Here is a 16,749-nt window from a genome sequence, read left to right on the forward strand (position 1 = left end):
CAACCATATAACAGAAGTTATTTTTTTTAATACTGTTTGTAAAATAATAAATTTCTAAGAAAATAGTGAAGTTGAAACCCAAAGCTGATTAATGCCATTAAAAAATGTTAATGAATAATTAATACGAAAGAAAACAAAGTTTTATTTTAAAATGTCAAAGAATGACAAGTGACTGGGTCCATTTGCTGATTTTTGTACTATTCCACTATTAGTTGCCACGCGTATATATAATAATAATTATATAATTTATTTAACCTTTTTCATTTGATGTCCGTCACCGCCATAGTTATTATTATTAATATGATAGGAAATTAAAAGAGAATAAGAAAAAAAAATTGTTTATTAGTAACACTGGAGAAAAAATTTCATTGAATTTTCACATTAGACATATTAATCGTTTATCTTTTTCTTAATTTTGTACTAATGATATTTATAGAAATTATATAAATTCTAAAACATTTTTTTATAAACAGTAGAGATTATTAGAGTATATATTAATTTTGAATACATTTTTTCCACAGATAATAAAGTTTGAGGTATTGGGTGTTGGCGGATCCGATGATGGATGGAAGTGTCAACAAATGCGGAAATCAATGCTGCCTTCGCTTCAACATGCTCGCCATTCTATAACATATTCATTGTTTAATCACCGTTTACTTTTCTCAATTATTTAGATTTTTCAAATGTTTTAAATTAATTATTATCAACTTTTTAATAAAATAATCACAGTTTTATTTTGATACTGACATATTGTTCTAAACAAATAATACTCACCAATTTAAAATGCTTTTATTGTCAGTCCCCGAAATATTACATGAGAAAAATATTATTCAATCATCATTCTGTAATACTATGAGTTCAGTTTTTGCAATAGCCAAATTCAAGATCTTTAATTAAAAGATAAAAAGTTATTTGGCCTGGGTCACAAGACAAGGTCAGAGTATGAAAAAATTTAAGATTAGTCATAAGAATTTCGAAGATTATGAAGATACACGTGTCCTGCCACCAACACTGCTCATCCATGTCATGTGGAACCTTATCACCAAGACAGAAAATTGCAGCAAGCAACCTATGCAATTCGAGGGCGACAATACCTTTTCAAATTTTTTTCCACTAAAGGAAATAAATTAACATTCTTCAAAGAATTTCACTTCCATATATTGTTATCACTGTTACATGTGCTTCGTGTTGTTACGCATGTGACTCACATGTGATAATCACCTTTTACTTGCAATATTAATATACGCTAACTAATTTTTTTAACTAACATTTCACTAATTATTTTTAATACTAAAAAATATTATTAATAAGGGAGTACTTCAATCCATTACAACATATCACATTGTTTACAAACAGTTGAAAAAACTTCACTACAACAAAAGTCAGCGCTTCGATTTAAAGGAACTTAAAACAAACTTAAAAGTAAAACCCTTTTATTTACTAGTAAAAAAATAATTTATGTTATTATGTATTACTAGTGAAGAGATCTAAGAATAAAACAATTTTACTAATAAAACAATTTATTGTAAAAATTAATAGTCATTTATAACAATTTAATTAAATTTATTCTCAAACATAAGTTTATAATTAATATAATAAAATTATAATATTAAAAAAATTGTAGAATTTCCTTTTCTTTAAAGACCTAAAATAAGAACTTGAATTTTATGAACCTGAATGTGATATTGAACTTGATGATATATAATTTCTGTGATAACTTATTAAAGAAATTTGTCTTCTAAAACATCGAAATTTATAATATAAAAGAAATTCACATTACTTTTGTTTTATAAAATTTTATTTTTATACAAGTTTATGTTAAAAAGTATCAAATATTCTATTGATATATATATAATAAAATTAAATATTGTATTAGTTATAATTTAGATATTATTATAATGTGTACATATTTATATTTCTTTTGGTAAGGAAGAATTATAGGATTCTTTTATATATATATATATATATATATATATATATATATATATATATATATATATATATATATATATATATATGGTACTTTACTCATATAAGAATTGTTCTTTAAACCTTTTAACATGGTATCAAAGTCAGGTTAGAACATATCCTAGCGAGTTTGTTAGGCATATTGTTCCACCCGTTATCGGATCACCCATTAATGTTTAGTCTAACACTCGAGATATATATACCTCAGTGTGAGAGTGAGTTGAAAATCCCACCTTAACTAGAGACAATGTCAATTTTATAATATCTCCTTTTGTGAGGTTGAGTTAGGCTAAAATTTCACTTCTTAATGTACCTTAATAATTAAGAAAGTTATTATAAAAGAATATTGTTTGATACATATAAATTAACATTTTTAATGGTAATAGGTGACGAGACACAAACATATATAATTTTGTTTTAATAAACACTCATTCAATACTATTAATGTAATGTTTTTGTTCTAAATATAAAACAATTTAAAAAGAATCAACTAAAAGTTAAAAGTAATTTTTTATTAAGTATTTCATAAGTATAGAAAAATTGAAGAGGGTTGATGCGAAAATTTTCGTGATGATAACATAAATAAATTGACTAATATTGTACTCGAGATTATGCTAGGAAAAAGATAACAAAACACTACCACGCTTGAAAGTTTTTAAACTGAATTAAAATATTAAGAGACATATATACTATACTACACTATATAATGTTCAATATATTTTTTTTTTCACATAGGATAATAGATTTAATGTCTCATGAATATAGTAATGTGATTTTATTTTCTTAGTCACAATTTTCTTTAGTTGGTCCTTAAAAAAGAAAAATTCAAGTTGCAACCCTACCTTGTAATAATTGTATGAAATCATATAAGTAGCTAAACAAGAGAGTTTCTCCACATTTCACTGAGATATTAACTTGAAATAAATTTGACATACAATAATTGAGAAAACCACGAGAACAACCACCCTTTTGCTAACTGTCATCAAAAGGAGTCCATTTCTTGATAAGCTGCTGCTTTAAATGTGGACCAATAACATATTGACAAGAAAGTCAGTTTAGCATCTCAGTATCAATACAATAACTGGTTAGAGAAGTGTATGTATCTAAAAGTAATTAACTAAGGAGATCTTGGCATTCAATGAAGCAATGGAAATGCAGCAACCCTTTACAATCTCCTATTTGGAACTTGAGGCCAAATAACCAAGTTGCTGAGCCAATACATCTACACCCATTACACCTTGTTCTTCAATGCCCTCATTCAGCAAATCTTGCCAAAACACTTCATCAATATCTTTATCCATACTTTCAACTTGAACATAATCTCCCTCCATTCTCTTCTGGCTTCCAATTTGCTCCCCCAGATTCAAACCAAGGTCAATATCTGGTACCTCAAAATCCAACACTTGTGCTTCAAGTTTAACCAAACTTGAGTACTCTTCACCGCAAGCCAACTCTCCTACTTCAACAACATTACTAGGCCCTTGATCAAGACACCTCCTCTTCTTAGAAAAAGCTTCCTTGAGCTCCTTTCTAAGCTCCTTTTGCTGAACCAATTGTTGCACGAAGTTGGGATTCTGCATTGCCCTGGCTAAGAAATTCATCGTCTGCTGCTGTTTCTGCTCAGTCCTTTTAAGCCTTCCTTCCATTGCTTGAATGTGAACTCTAGTATTCTGTTGCTGTTGTCTGAGTTTCACCAACTCCGCCATAAGAACTTGCCTGTCACGCTTCAACCTATCGACTTCTCCATCTAATCCAAACAGCCCCACCTCAACACAAGGATCCACCGCTTGCTGCATCGCATGAGATTGGTGATTTGTTTTCCGCCTTCTAATGCTCTTCAGAAGAATCCTTTGCCCTCTGAGAAACATCTCATTAGCAAACTCCCACTTATCTGGATCAACCTTTTTAAACCCCTACAGTCATGCCAAATTCCTTCTAATTCATTTTCAAATCTATTAAAAATACGGTCTTATAATGGTTTGACAAACGCATGTATCTATATATATGATCGATAAAACTCTTTACCTAACCACCTATAACGCCTTAATATGTTAAGATGTAACATCACTGCAAACTAAAGGTGAATATCAATACTGTCTTGTATCGTTTTATGCTGCAACTTTTCTACCTTTCCTTTTCAAGAATAATAATAGGGAAGTGGGGAACCTAATTAAGAAACACAAAAAATCGAGCCCAACCAAACCTACCAGTGCCAAATACGATAACTGAAGATGGAAGAATTAATACCAACACATCAATTATTCATGACAAGGAAGATGATTAAGGTTATATCGTTGCATGTAGAAGCAATCCATAGTGAAAATAACATTTCATCTGACCACAGTAAGAAAAGCTAGCTAGAAGTAGAATAAAATATACATCATAATATTGGATGATTGGTAAGTAGAAAGAGGTGTTACTGACATAGGTGTTGAGTTGCCGGACAAAACTGGAGAAATTGTTGTGCTTGAAGAATCTGGGCAAAAGGGTCACGGAAAAGGCCTGTGGATCCCACACAATGAAGCTATTATTCCCCTTGCTCCAGGAAATTATATGGTCAGTGGAAGGGTCATCAACAATGTCGTACGTTTTTGTTAGGAATGGCGGAGGACCAGTTTCATGAAGCCCCTTAACCGGTTGAGGAACAATCATTATCGGGGGCGGATCATAGCCACCATAAAAGGAAGAACTTTCTCCAAGAAACTCTTCCTTCACTCGACCTTGAGGATTCATGTTGGAATGTAAGTAGAGCTCAAGCTTTGATCTAGCAACGTGAAACAAAGATATGGGCTTGCCTTTGACCTTTTTAATTATAGCTATGGAAGGAGGAACACCAACAGGGATTATGGGAAGTAGAAGAAATTTACTATAGTTGTCCACCTCGTATATATGTTCGAAAAATAAAAATGAAATGTTGTATCTTGAATCTTGACAGGAATAGGATTGTTGTTATAGTGAAAGAAGTAGGGAAGCAGTGCAGTTAAAGTATTGATAAAGCAATTTGGGTGATGAGGTTTGAATAGGACAAAGTGAAAAGAAAGAACAGGTGTATTGCCATGGAATTGGGTATAGGTCATTGAATGTGGACTTTGGATGATGTTATGGCATGATGATGGGAAGGAAAGTTTGGATGGGAGCGACGTGGAGGAAGGAGAAGCAAGTACAGTATAATATTATAATTTGGTGTTCTTTTCCCTTTTCGCTTTTTCTTTTAGGCTGATGTATTATTATGAGTCATATGCCTAATGGAGAAGGTAAAGTAGATGGCAAGGGAAATCTAACACAGTTTTTTTTCTTCTCTGATTCATTATGCCTGTTTTTGTTTATTTCTCCTTTGGGAAAGCCCTTGTGTTGCATTAATTAGTTTAGTTGAGTGACCCAAAGAAGAGGCAGAAGAAGGATAAGATATTTCAACATTAAAATATAGAATTCCCTTTTTCTTTTCTTTTCTTTTCTTTTCTTTTTTGTCAACGCGTAGGGTAGTGAAGTGGGACACCGCCACATGTGAAAACCAAGAACTTACCAGACCCATTTACTTTATAATTTCTTCTGTTTGATTCTGTCACCTGTTGTCACCTTTTTATTTCCTCTTCTGTGTGGTTTGCAGGTGTAGCTTCTTCAGTGGAGGAATTTCCATGGCTTCCATTTTATGAGCAGTTTTCCCTCACCTCCCAACACACTAAAAGAGAGAAAATCATCCTTATTTGTACACTATTTTTAATTTATTTTCACTTCTCTTAATCAAAATCATTTTTTATATATAAATAAGCTTTATATCTCAACCAATCTTTTTTTGTAATTGTTTGAACTTACGCCTGTGTATTGAGAAATGTAATTATTTCTTGCTTTCGTATTAGGTCGACCAATTAAAATATAAAATTATTTATTTATTCTAAGAAGATTCGCCTACACAACCTTTCTGCCAGAATGATAGGTCAAACAGCTAACGTTAAGGTGCACGATATTTTTTTCATTTCGCAATCCTAATAGATGTGCTTGTTTTCGGTACAAAAGGTGATAAATAAAAATAGAGGAATTGTTTCGCCTTCTAGTTCTGAAAATAAGAAAATGAAAAATCAAATTATAGATTTTGAAAAAAATAAATAAACACATCTTGGTGATAAGACATTTATATTTGTTTGGTTTTACACATTTTTCTAGTATTGGAGTTTGGTCAATTCTCAATTCTGAGCCAATGATTCTGAAATCCAGAGACGTGTGATTTTTAAATTTGATGTAAAATTATCTTTTTTTTTCAGTTTAGATATTTTTTTCAAACTTCAAAATCGAATAATATAAGATGTTAATTTTTTGTTGTTTAACATATCTAATATATTTATTTTTTAAATTTAAAAACTAAATTTTACCAAAATTTTATATAATAACGAATTCAAAATTCATATATTTAAGTTTAAAAATTCAAATTATATTTAATTTTAATTTTAAAATTTTACTAAAATGTATTGCAGTTTAAAATCTTCACATCATTATAAATATTTTTTTGTGAAATAATATATCATAAGACTATTAGATTTTTATGACAATTATTCTAAAATCATTTTGAAAATAAAGACAGTGTTGTGTTGTGGGTAGGTTGCCAGAATAAACATCTACCGAAAACAATACTATTTTATTCCAATACATCTTTTATTTTATTAATATAATTATTTATTATTTATTCGATCATAGCGCCACATTCACGGGACTGCACCTACTCTCCAAAATAAATTAAATATATTTATGATTTTATTTTTATCAAATATTTTAGTAGTTTTATATTAAAATCATTCGAAGAAAGCCTAAAATAATATAATTTTTATTCTTATGTCTGTCCAAGAGAGCAAGCAGACTCCAATAAATGGTAAGTAAGATAGCATCCATATATTTTTACGCTACATGGGATCAATTTATCTAATTAGATTAATATTCATTGAAACCTATTAAATGCTCAAACATGCTAATCTTTTAAATTAAACAAATACACTTAAATATGCAGTTTTAAATAAATATTTTAAATATTACTTTATCATATTTGTGTAAGAAACTAAAAAATAGAGTATTAGATAAATCAGTGTACTAAACTAATGAGACGAGCAATTTTAATTTAAAATAATCTTATAATATAAATATAACTTTTTAAAGCTCGATTCATTATCTAAATACAATTCATTTCTCTAGAACATTATTCTTCAGAGTTCTTTGACATCTTTCTAGAGTTTCTCTCATTTGAACTGTTTGATTGACGATCAGGAGGTGCCCAAACGTTCACGAGGTAGAGGGTTACACAACTGATCGATCAATTTCTCGATTCTAGCTAGTAAGCTGTTTTCCCCTTTCCACCGTATGTTCTTGGGTCAAGATCATGCGAATTCTTCTGTTGCATGTGTCTTGTAGTTTTGTTCTTAAGTTCCTAGTTCAATTCAAGCTCTAAGAGATGTTCTCTGTCACCAATTGATGAGTTGTAGGTTTCTGTTGAGTTTCCTTGCGGTACAAGGTACTGTTGGAGTGATTCTGTGAGCTGGGCAGTTTATCTCTAAGGTAAGGGGAGCTAGAAAATTTCTTTAATTTGTGTAATTTTTTATGTATGTTTATGGAAAAGAAGATCCTTGAGTTATTTGAACTGAAATAATGTTTTGTGGTATATGAACAATATGTGAAATGATGAATTTGAATGAATTGCATGAATTGAGATTCTGGACTGTCTTAAATTATGAATTAATCTGTTTTAGTGGTATAAAGGTTGGGAATCTATGAAAGGAAAGTTGTACTAAGGTTGATTGATTTTGAATGATAGTAGGTTGTATTTGTTTAAGTCATTATGAAAAAGTGGAGTAGTGAAAATGAGAATTTGAAGTTAGAAGTTGTTTTGGTTTGTTGGGATAGCTTTAGTAAGTTATATGTGAATTGTTCGAGTTATCAAAATGGTCAAAAACAGGTTCAAAGTGGTAGATTGGAATTTGGGTCCCTAAGTTGATGAATTTGATGTTTTAGAGTAGGAATTGGTTCATAAACACCTTAGATTGATGTTAGGAAGGTTTAGAATCACTTAGTCAAGTCTAATTAAGTTTATAAAACAATCTAGAGGTGTTTGAAGTTGGGAAAAATAGTTAGAATTGGTAATTGGTGGTTGAGTTGCATAATTTTGCAGAATTTCGTTTTGCAGATTATGCAGACTCGCTGTGCGAAAGGATTCGCTTAGCGAGTCACCCTGGTGAGATGCTCTCTGCGAGGACATTCGCACAGTAAATGGGCGCGCTGTGCGAATGGTTCGAGAGGTTTGCTCTCTGTTTGATGATCTGCATGGCGAATTAGGATGTTGTGTGACTGATTGGGTCTGGAACTATTGCTAATTTTATTCGAATAGCGAATAGGTGCGCTCTGTGAGTGTTTAGGGAGTCTGTGCTACTGCCTGGGGCTCTCGCATGGCGATTTGGGGCACTATGCGAGGGGTTTGGGTATGATACAATTAGAAGTTTATTTGCATAGCAAGTTTAACCGCTGTGCGAATGGTTCTAAAGGGGAGTCTGTTTGAGGATTCGCACAACGAGTTGGGTCGCTGTGCGAGATACCTGTGGATTCGCTCTGCGAATGTGTGCGTTGTGCGAATGGGCCAGGTTTAGTTCACTCTTTTCTTTTAGTTCTAAGTTGTTTTAAATGAATATTTGAGTGCACTATGAAGTATGTTTGAGTTGTCTTACATTACATCATTGATTATTGTTATGAGTTATGTTCCAAAGTGAAAGTTGGTGATTTCAAAGTATGGTTGATGGATGTAATTCCATGAACCTCACGGAGAGGTTACATGGTGGTACCCTATGTTGTAATCCAAAGTGAACTCTCTTGTTAAGATTCGAGTATGTTTAGAATGAATGCAGGAGCTCAGTCTTGGGGGTTATCCTGAAACTCCAATGGTCTTTCATTCTCAAGTAGAAAGGATTGATCCATGTCGTGAGGAATAGCAGGAGATCTTAGTCTTGGGGACTTTCAGTATGCTCCAAGGCGTGGTACAGACTAACCTCGTGAGTGTAGTAAGGTGAAACCCATTGGCAATGGCTTTGCAAAGCAGTACAAGCCACCACAAGTGCATGACCTGCCATAGCTCGGTAATCATTCTAAATCCGGACAGTCAAAGTCAGTGTAGTGTCATGTATGAAGAGTTTATATGATGTGAATGAATATGTATGATTGTATGAAACTTAGTAACTGAATATATGATTAATCTTGTTTAAACTAGCTTACTATGTTGTGTGTTTGTGTCTTGTTTGTATTGGTGTTCTTTCTTTTGCAAGGATCATCTTATGGATGTGAGCAGAGGGAGATGAGGTATCCCTGGAACAGACATTGGATGAAGATGATGCTGCGAAGTAGTTAGTTTAGTTAAATGTTGTAGATAGTTTTGAGTATCCTAATGCACATATATAAAGTTTTAAATTTATAGTTATTTTTGGATAACTGTAAAGAGAATAGTTTATATTCTAAATGGACAACTGTTCTACCTTATCATGTATGTGATGATTCTCTTCTATAGTTTATACTGTATTTTGAAATATTACAATTTCCACCATCTTTATTAAACACTTTTTAAAATTAAAAATTTAATTTAATGATACTTTTAAAGTTAGTTCTCTAAAACGCTATAAAATAAATTAGATTCAATAATAATTGAAACAGAAAGAAAAGAAAAAGAAAGTCAAGTGTAAGATATTTGGCTTTTACACGCACTAATTTTAAAATAAATAAATAATAATGTAACTGAAATAGGTGAAAAATGTTAATAATTTGAGTAAAATGTAAGCTTTACACATTGCTGAACATTAAAAAAGAGACCAGTAAAGGAAATGCAGGGGACACGTGGCCAAACTTTTTGCATCTAGAACGGAAAGACACCTGTAAGCCCTTAAGCAATATTTTAGTCTAATTAATAATTATAATATTAAAGATTAAAGATCTGTGTAGAAGCACGTAGAATATACCCGACCCACCACAAAGGAAATGAAAGCTCAGTCACTCAAAGTAACAGGCCTTTTCTTTTTCTTTTGCCTGGTCTAAATTCCTTTATGATAGGACGTGAATATTATTTTATCACAGTTAGTTTAAAAACTTAAATACCATGAATGCAGGATTTCTTATCAAAATTTCTACAAGTTAAACACGATACGAATGTATTTCTTATTACTTCTGCTAGAAAACTTTCATCAAATAAAACCATTGATATTTCTGCTATTTTTTTACATTTTTTAACATATTATTTATATGTTTATACTGTCCTAATCACCTCCTAATTAACTACAAATTCCCGAGCTCACATAATAAATCTATAAATAATGCAAAATTAAATTCTCGAACCTCCTTCTATACATTAGACAAATACAATGAAAAATGCAAATAAAGAAACGTGAATCAACGGTTTTTGCACCAAACTAGGCATATTTGCCTATAATATTACCAAAATGGGCAAATTCAACCAAATTTACGAAAATAGGGAAGTCGTGGGGGCCCAAACGACTTCAAATGAATAAGTCGTGCCCCCTGCACGACTTCACACTGTTCATAGCAACAGTGTTGAAGTCGTGCACTCCAAAAACGACTTCAAGACTTTGTAATCAATTACAATGTAATGGTAATCGATTACAGAGTGTTGAAATCATGACCACCCTGCACGACTTCAAATTTGTATGCCACCAAAAGCACTGGTAATCGATTACAAAACATGTGTAATCGATTACCAGGTTGTTTTGGTGCAAGGCAGAAGAGGACACTCGTCCAGGCAGAAGCGGACTCTCGTCCAGGCAGAAGAGGACGCTCGTCCAGCCAGGCAGAGAGAACGCTCGTCCAGAAAGCTAAGAGAACGTTCGTCCATCTAGCTAAGAGGACGCTCGTCGAGATGCGCTCAGTGGACGCTCGGCAAGAGAAGTGGACGCTCGTCCATTTTCAGTGAACGCTCGTCCACATACAGATCGTCCGTGCCCAGACGCGAGAGAGGGGCGCCGGGCGCGATTTTTCTAGAAAGTTTCACGCAAGAGTGCTTCTTCCAACATAACCCACCTGGTAATCGATTACCAAAATGGCGTCATCGATTACCAGTACGTTTTCTGCCTTCACATTTCCAGTCTTGCAGGGGTCAGGATTTCAACATTGTGTAATCGATTACCAAAAAATGGTAATCGATTACAGGACCCAGAAGTCGTTTTTGGGGTGCACGACTTCAACACTGTTGCTATGAACAGTGTGAAGTCGTGCAGGGGGGTTCGACTTCTTCATTTGAAGTCGTTTGGACCCCCACGACTTCACTTTTAGTCAATTTTTGCCTACTTTGGTAATAAATACCACATTTTTGCCTACTTTGGTAACAAAGCCTGAATCAACAGACAAGAAACCAAATCATTATAATATATATATATTGTTAAAAAATTTATCTCATTAAACTTGTTTAGTATAGAAAAATAAGAATTATATAATAAGAAAAAATATCAAATGTTATTATGCAAAAGTTATAAATGTCACACATGACTACTAACCTAATCCCAAGACCAACATGCCCAATCTTGAAAATGGCAACACAGCACCACCGTTGATGGCCATAACAGGCACAGGAACTGCTTGAATTGAAATGGGTGCGCTATCAAAAAATAGATTTAGATGCTCGTCTAATTATCTCTTTGTTTTGTATTTCATTAGCAAATTTTTATTTTGATTGTTCTAAAAATTTAACGACCACCTAAGTCCAATCTCCAATTTAATGGAATTAAAAGTAAAATTAATTAATATCATATTTCCCACAGATTAAAAAAAAACAATACAACATAGGCAGCTTTAAAGTATAGAGACATTAACATGTATAGCAGCAGACTTTACCATAACTAATACTATTGTTAGAAGATCATGAGAACTTACTAAATGTAAAAAAAAAAACAACTAACGGTAAAAAGATCTGCACATTACATTAGCAAACATTTTCTTAGACATGATACATTCAATAAAGTTCAAGCAAACTTAATTAAATGATAAGCGGAATTTATTATATAAGACTCGTAATTTAACGAAACCTAGACAAACACGACTGATTCCTCCTGCCAACTTCTGAGTTTTCTCTTATTCTGGGATTTCTATCAAATATATTTTTTAAACTAGTAAAATTTTAATGCAGCCAAAGCATACGATACTAAAACATGTTTATGCATATTCTGTACTAACTTCTTGTAATAATACAATGCAATCTTTATACAGTGACAGGGAAGAACAACACGCGAGGATACATCAAAGCTAACAACATCACAAACCGATACATAAAAGAACGGAAATCTTTATTTAAAGAGCCATATTATTTTCCTTTTTCAAACGATACTACTTTAGCAACAAAGTCTTAATCCTTTTCACCAACTTGCATAGATAAGGCAGACAAGATCTTTACGCAGCAGCATTAACAGCGTGATTACCGGCATCGTTTTCCACAAAATCCTTTAGATACTGCTGTCTGCGCATCGAAATCATACTATGAGGTTTGGCAAAAAAGCATGTGTTGTTTCCCTGACTAGTTAATTTATCAAGTCATACCTTGCTGGGAGATGGTCATTTGGGCGATTGTGTGGAGTCCAAACTGGCTCACCAACAAAAAATCGCAGTGCCTGCAGATCATAAAATAGTAAGAAGCCTGAACTCAGAAAAGTTAACATAAGAACGCTTGAGAGTGCACATTAATTGCCGGAAAATAACAAAATTAAGCTTGTAAGATATCATATTTCAAGTTGCCATAGTCCTCGATCCTAGATATAGCAGCCAACTCAAGATCCCTATAGCCGTTACAGGATTCTGGATAGATATCCGAATGCTACAATGAAAAATAATAGACAGAAAGAAGACAAACACTTCATCACCTATACTAGATATACAAATTCTTTTGATAATTATCCAAGTTACATCTTAATCTTAACATATCTACAAGAATGCAACTATTTTTTTTTTTTGCACCCATGTGCTCTTTCCTTAAATTTATATACACAAATAGACTCACAAAAAGCGTTCCAAATAGCACAGGACAATGTTATAATATATTCTGAGAACCAAGTTCAAAACATCAAGTTCGCAAACAATGGGATAGAGGAATGAAAGTATAAGAACATAGAACTTTTCCATTTGCAACAGAAAAGTAAAAGTACAAATTCTCTCGTAAACATGCAACCAATACCTTAATGTAGTTGCTCTCATCTAGGGTAAAGCGATGATAAATTCCAGCAGGTAAGATGATCATTCCTCCTTTCTTGACCCACACGCGAATCCAAGCATCATTTCGATCCCTGACATCAAAATAGCCTAAACAAAAGCAGTGTATTTTAGCAACTTAACAGGGTACGGAGGCAAGGAAATCAATCAAAGTCAACTTCAGAATTAGTCTGTACCACTTCCAGCAGCACAAAAGCGGATTTCCTCATCAGTGTGAAGATGCTCTTCAAAGAAGCTTTTGATTTTCTGTTCATAATTTGGCAACTTTTCTGGGCAGACCTCACAAACATCCTGAAGAAAACGTGTGACGGGTTAAATTATAAAAAACATAATCATAATCAGGATGTCAAAATGAAACGTGTTAGACATGAAATAAAAAAATTTTAAATGTTAACTTTTGCGTACAAAAAGCACAATGTTTGAAATAAAAAAAGTATAGCAATTATTTTGCATATTGTTTATTTCTCTGCATGAGTTTATTTACTGAGTAGAACGAAAGTTAATTCTAAACAACTATAAGGAAACATTAGTATAACAAACCATGTAAGTGTAACCACGTTCTTCACGAATCTTTTTCAGCTCTGGATCAGTCTCATAGTTATCAGCATCTAGTTTCCAGCTAAGAACTCCAAGTTCTGCAATTTAAAAAACAAACCAAAGATCATTCGGATGTAAAGCTCTTAATCTGCACATAAATTTAATAAACACATGCAGCAAAACTTACCGGCAAGTTGATCGAATGAGACAAACTCTTTGGGTTCTTTGTGGTGGGGTAGTCTTTGATCTTCATCACTATCATCCATGTACCATGCTTGAAGGACTTCCTCTCGTGGATCCTGTGAAAAAAAGAATAACATTTGATTGAAGAGATTTCTCCATATTTTTGAATGGGGAACTCATACAACCTCTCCACAGCCACAAAAGTCACAGCAACAACCGAATTGCACCCTTTTTTCTAATTTTTTTTTCTAAGTAACTATTTTTCTCTTTGAGCGCATATAGATCCTTAGATTATGTATCTCCAAGTTTCTTTTCCAGTATTATTAGTATCTCCAAGATCATTATAAGTATTGTAATTCTTAAAAAAAATAAATGTATTATTCAAAATGACTACACGTTTGGCTTTTACAGAACAAATTTGATAATTATCTGATTCATGTTTTCTACCCAGTTGTTTCAATTTGTTCATACATTTGTATTATGACTATTGAAGAACTTTATTACACATCTAACTGATTAAGAATATAATTGTAATCAGAAAGCACTTAACATTTCAAATAGAGAACAGTTGGCTCTAAAAATATCATCACACCAATGCTATGATATCGCATAAGACATTTAGACAAAAAGTAAGTTCTCTACGAGCAGGAAGAATGATAGTTAGCATCCAATTTTTGCAACCAAACTCCGAACCTACTACCCATTCAGATCCACATCAAACCCGCTCATCCTTGGGTGGTGAAAAGTAAGTAAACAACCAATTAAGAGTTCATTATTTCGAACCTGACACACAGCATCCTTAAGACTTTCTGCAAATTACCCAAACCCTCTCACAGCATCCTCTAATTGCTTAAATTAAATAAATCTGGTTGTTTCAAAATTCCTAGGAATTATGTTGGTAACACGTGGCCCCTGTTTTTTCCTCAAATTTGCATGTAACAAATCACGAAAATGCCACTTATTCCTCTTGAAAACTAAAAAACCCACATAGACAAACAAATAGGAAAACTTGAATTCAAATAACAGACTAAGATTTTTAACATAGTTGCTCACGATTAAATCTGCGCTCAATTATCAAAAGCAGATGAAAACAACGAGTATTTCTTTACGATAAAAGGCAGTATTTACTGATTAAAAAATGAGGATTTTGAAAAGTTATAAAAGGAAAGTTGGAGGATTACCTTGACAGAGGAAACCATGGTGACAACGAGTTTGCTTACAGCTTGTTCCAGGCAATGTTTTTTCAATGAGATTTCTGCAAACCTACGCTTAATGCCCACGCCAATTATAAACCCTTCAATTGCATCGCGATTTTACCAAAATACCCTTTTCTGGTGTAGGAAAAAAGTGTTGCCTTTTTTTAGTTTTCTATCAAGTCCTAGAAAGTGTTTTGTAATTATCGATGTGGCAAAATAATTTTATAGTAATAAAAAACAGTTAATATAATTAAAAAATATTTCCAGTAACAATATGATTTTTAGTTCATTTATTTCAAACACAATATAATAGCACAATAAAAAATAATTATCACAATTTTAAGAATAAAATTACAGAGGTGTATCCTATCAATTGTTATATATAAATGTATTTTTTCAATTAAAAGTAAAAATACCAAATAAACCTAAATCGCTTTTAACTTTAGCGTCTTCATCTATTTTCGGTTTTCTTCTTCTCCAAAAACAAAAAACACGTGCATATAATCTACTTGTTGTACACGTAGGATAGTAGGATAAAGTATTGTAAAATACATTTTCTATTTTTTGGATCAACGTTATTATTTTAACGCTGTGATATTATCGAAAATTCCGTGTTTCATTGTTGCTTTACGGCGGTGAGAGTTCACGATGGTCACTGACGACGTGTTCTAAGGACTTTGGATTGCTATAGGTTAAACCTATCGGACTTAGAGGTCCAGCGAACTGGAACTATAAATTTATTATTTTGAATTAATATTTAATTATATTTATTTATATTTTTTTATTATTGTTTGAGTAGAATCTATTTAGGATATTATATTTTTGAATGAGATAATGGTGAATGAATAGTGTTAGACAGAGAATGAGAATGATTCTTGTTAGAACTAAATAAACTTTGAAATGAAAGACACCAGTGATGAGTGAAGCCAATGTAATTTTAGGTATTAGAATTATAAGATGAGAGATATAGTATATTACTATCACAAGAACAATACGTTGAGAAACTTGTTAAGAAGTTTGGATTTTATGACCTAAAACCAGTGAGTATCCCTTATGATGCTAAATCTAAATTAATGAAAAATAGAAGAGAATCATTATTTCAGCCTCAGTATGCCCAAATAATTGGGAGCTTATTACACTTGATGAACTTTTTTAGACCTGATATTGCTTATGTAGTAAGTAGACTGAGTAGGTACACTCAATATCCTAATCAAGAACATTGGGATGCACTTTCCAGGCTTATGAGATACTTAAGAGGTTCAATGGATTATGTCATTGAATATAGTGGATTTTCCGCTATAGTAGAAGGGTACAGTGATGCTAACTGGATATCTGATTCAAACGAGACAAAATCCACTAGTGGTTATGTATTCACACTTGGGAGTGGTGCGATTACACGGAGATCAGCCAGACAAGCAATTATTGCAAGATCAACAATGGAATCTGAGTTTGTTGCTCTTGCGATAGCTGGTAATGAGGCTGAGTGGTTGAAAAACTTCTTAGCGAACATTCCCCTAGGAATGAAACCAACCCATCGGTATCAATACATTGTGATTGCCAATCAGCAATAGCTATAGCTAAAAACAAGAATTGCAATGGAAAGATTAGACATATTCAATTGAGACACAATTTGGTGAAGCAGCCT

At 32.6% G+C, this 16,749-nt stretch overlaps 2 protein-coding genes across 2 annotated transcripts; both read right to left on the reverse strand.

The window, feature by feature from the left end:
• Positions 1-2,945: 2,945 nt before the first annotated feature.
• On the reverse strand, positions 2,946-5,057 carry LOC124836227 (heat stress transcription factor A-6b-like). The gene is made up of 2 exons (XM_047311357.2): positions 4,393-5,057; positions 2,946-3,881 (listed from the first exon to the last, which is right to left on the reverse strand). The coding sequence occupies exons 1-2, from the start codon at positions 4,699-4,701 to the stop codon at positions 3,144-3,146; spliced, it is 1,047 nt and encodes a 348-aa protein (XP_047167313.1). The 5' UTR covers positions 4,702-5,057; the 3' UTR covers positions 2,946-3,143.
• Positions 5,058-12,123: 7,066 nt separating this feature from the next.
• LOC124836238 (acireductone dioxygenase 2-like) lies at positions 12,124-15,249 on the reverse strand. Its single transcript, XM_047311367.2, has 7 exons — positions 15,090-15,249; positions 13,913-14,024; positions 13,729-13,823; positions 13,365-13,479; positions 13,154-13,278; positions 12,523-12,593; positions 12,124-12,442 (listed from the first exon to the last, which is right to left on the reverse strand). Exons 1-7 carry the CDS (start codon positions 15,105-15,107, stop codon positions 12,376-12,378), a joined length of 603 nt encoding a protein of 200 aa, XP_047167323.1. The 5' UTR covers positions 15,108-15,249; the 3' UTR covers positions 12,124-12,375.
• Positions 15,250-16,749: the final 1,500 nt, after the last annotated feature.

The sequence above is a fragment of the Vigna umbellata genome, chromosome 8, assembly GCF_029865625.1.
Source record: "Vigna umbellata cultivar VRB3 chromosome 8, Vumbellata_1.0, whole genome shotgun sequence".
Taxonomy (NCBI): domain Eukaryota; kingdom Viridiplantae; phylum Streptophyta; class Magnoliopsida; order Fabales; family Fabaceae; genus Vigna; species Vigna umbellata.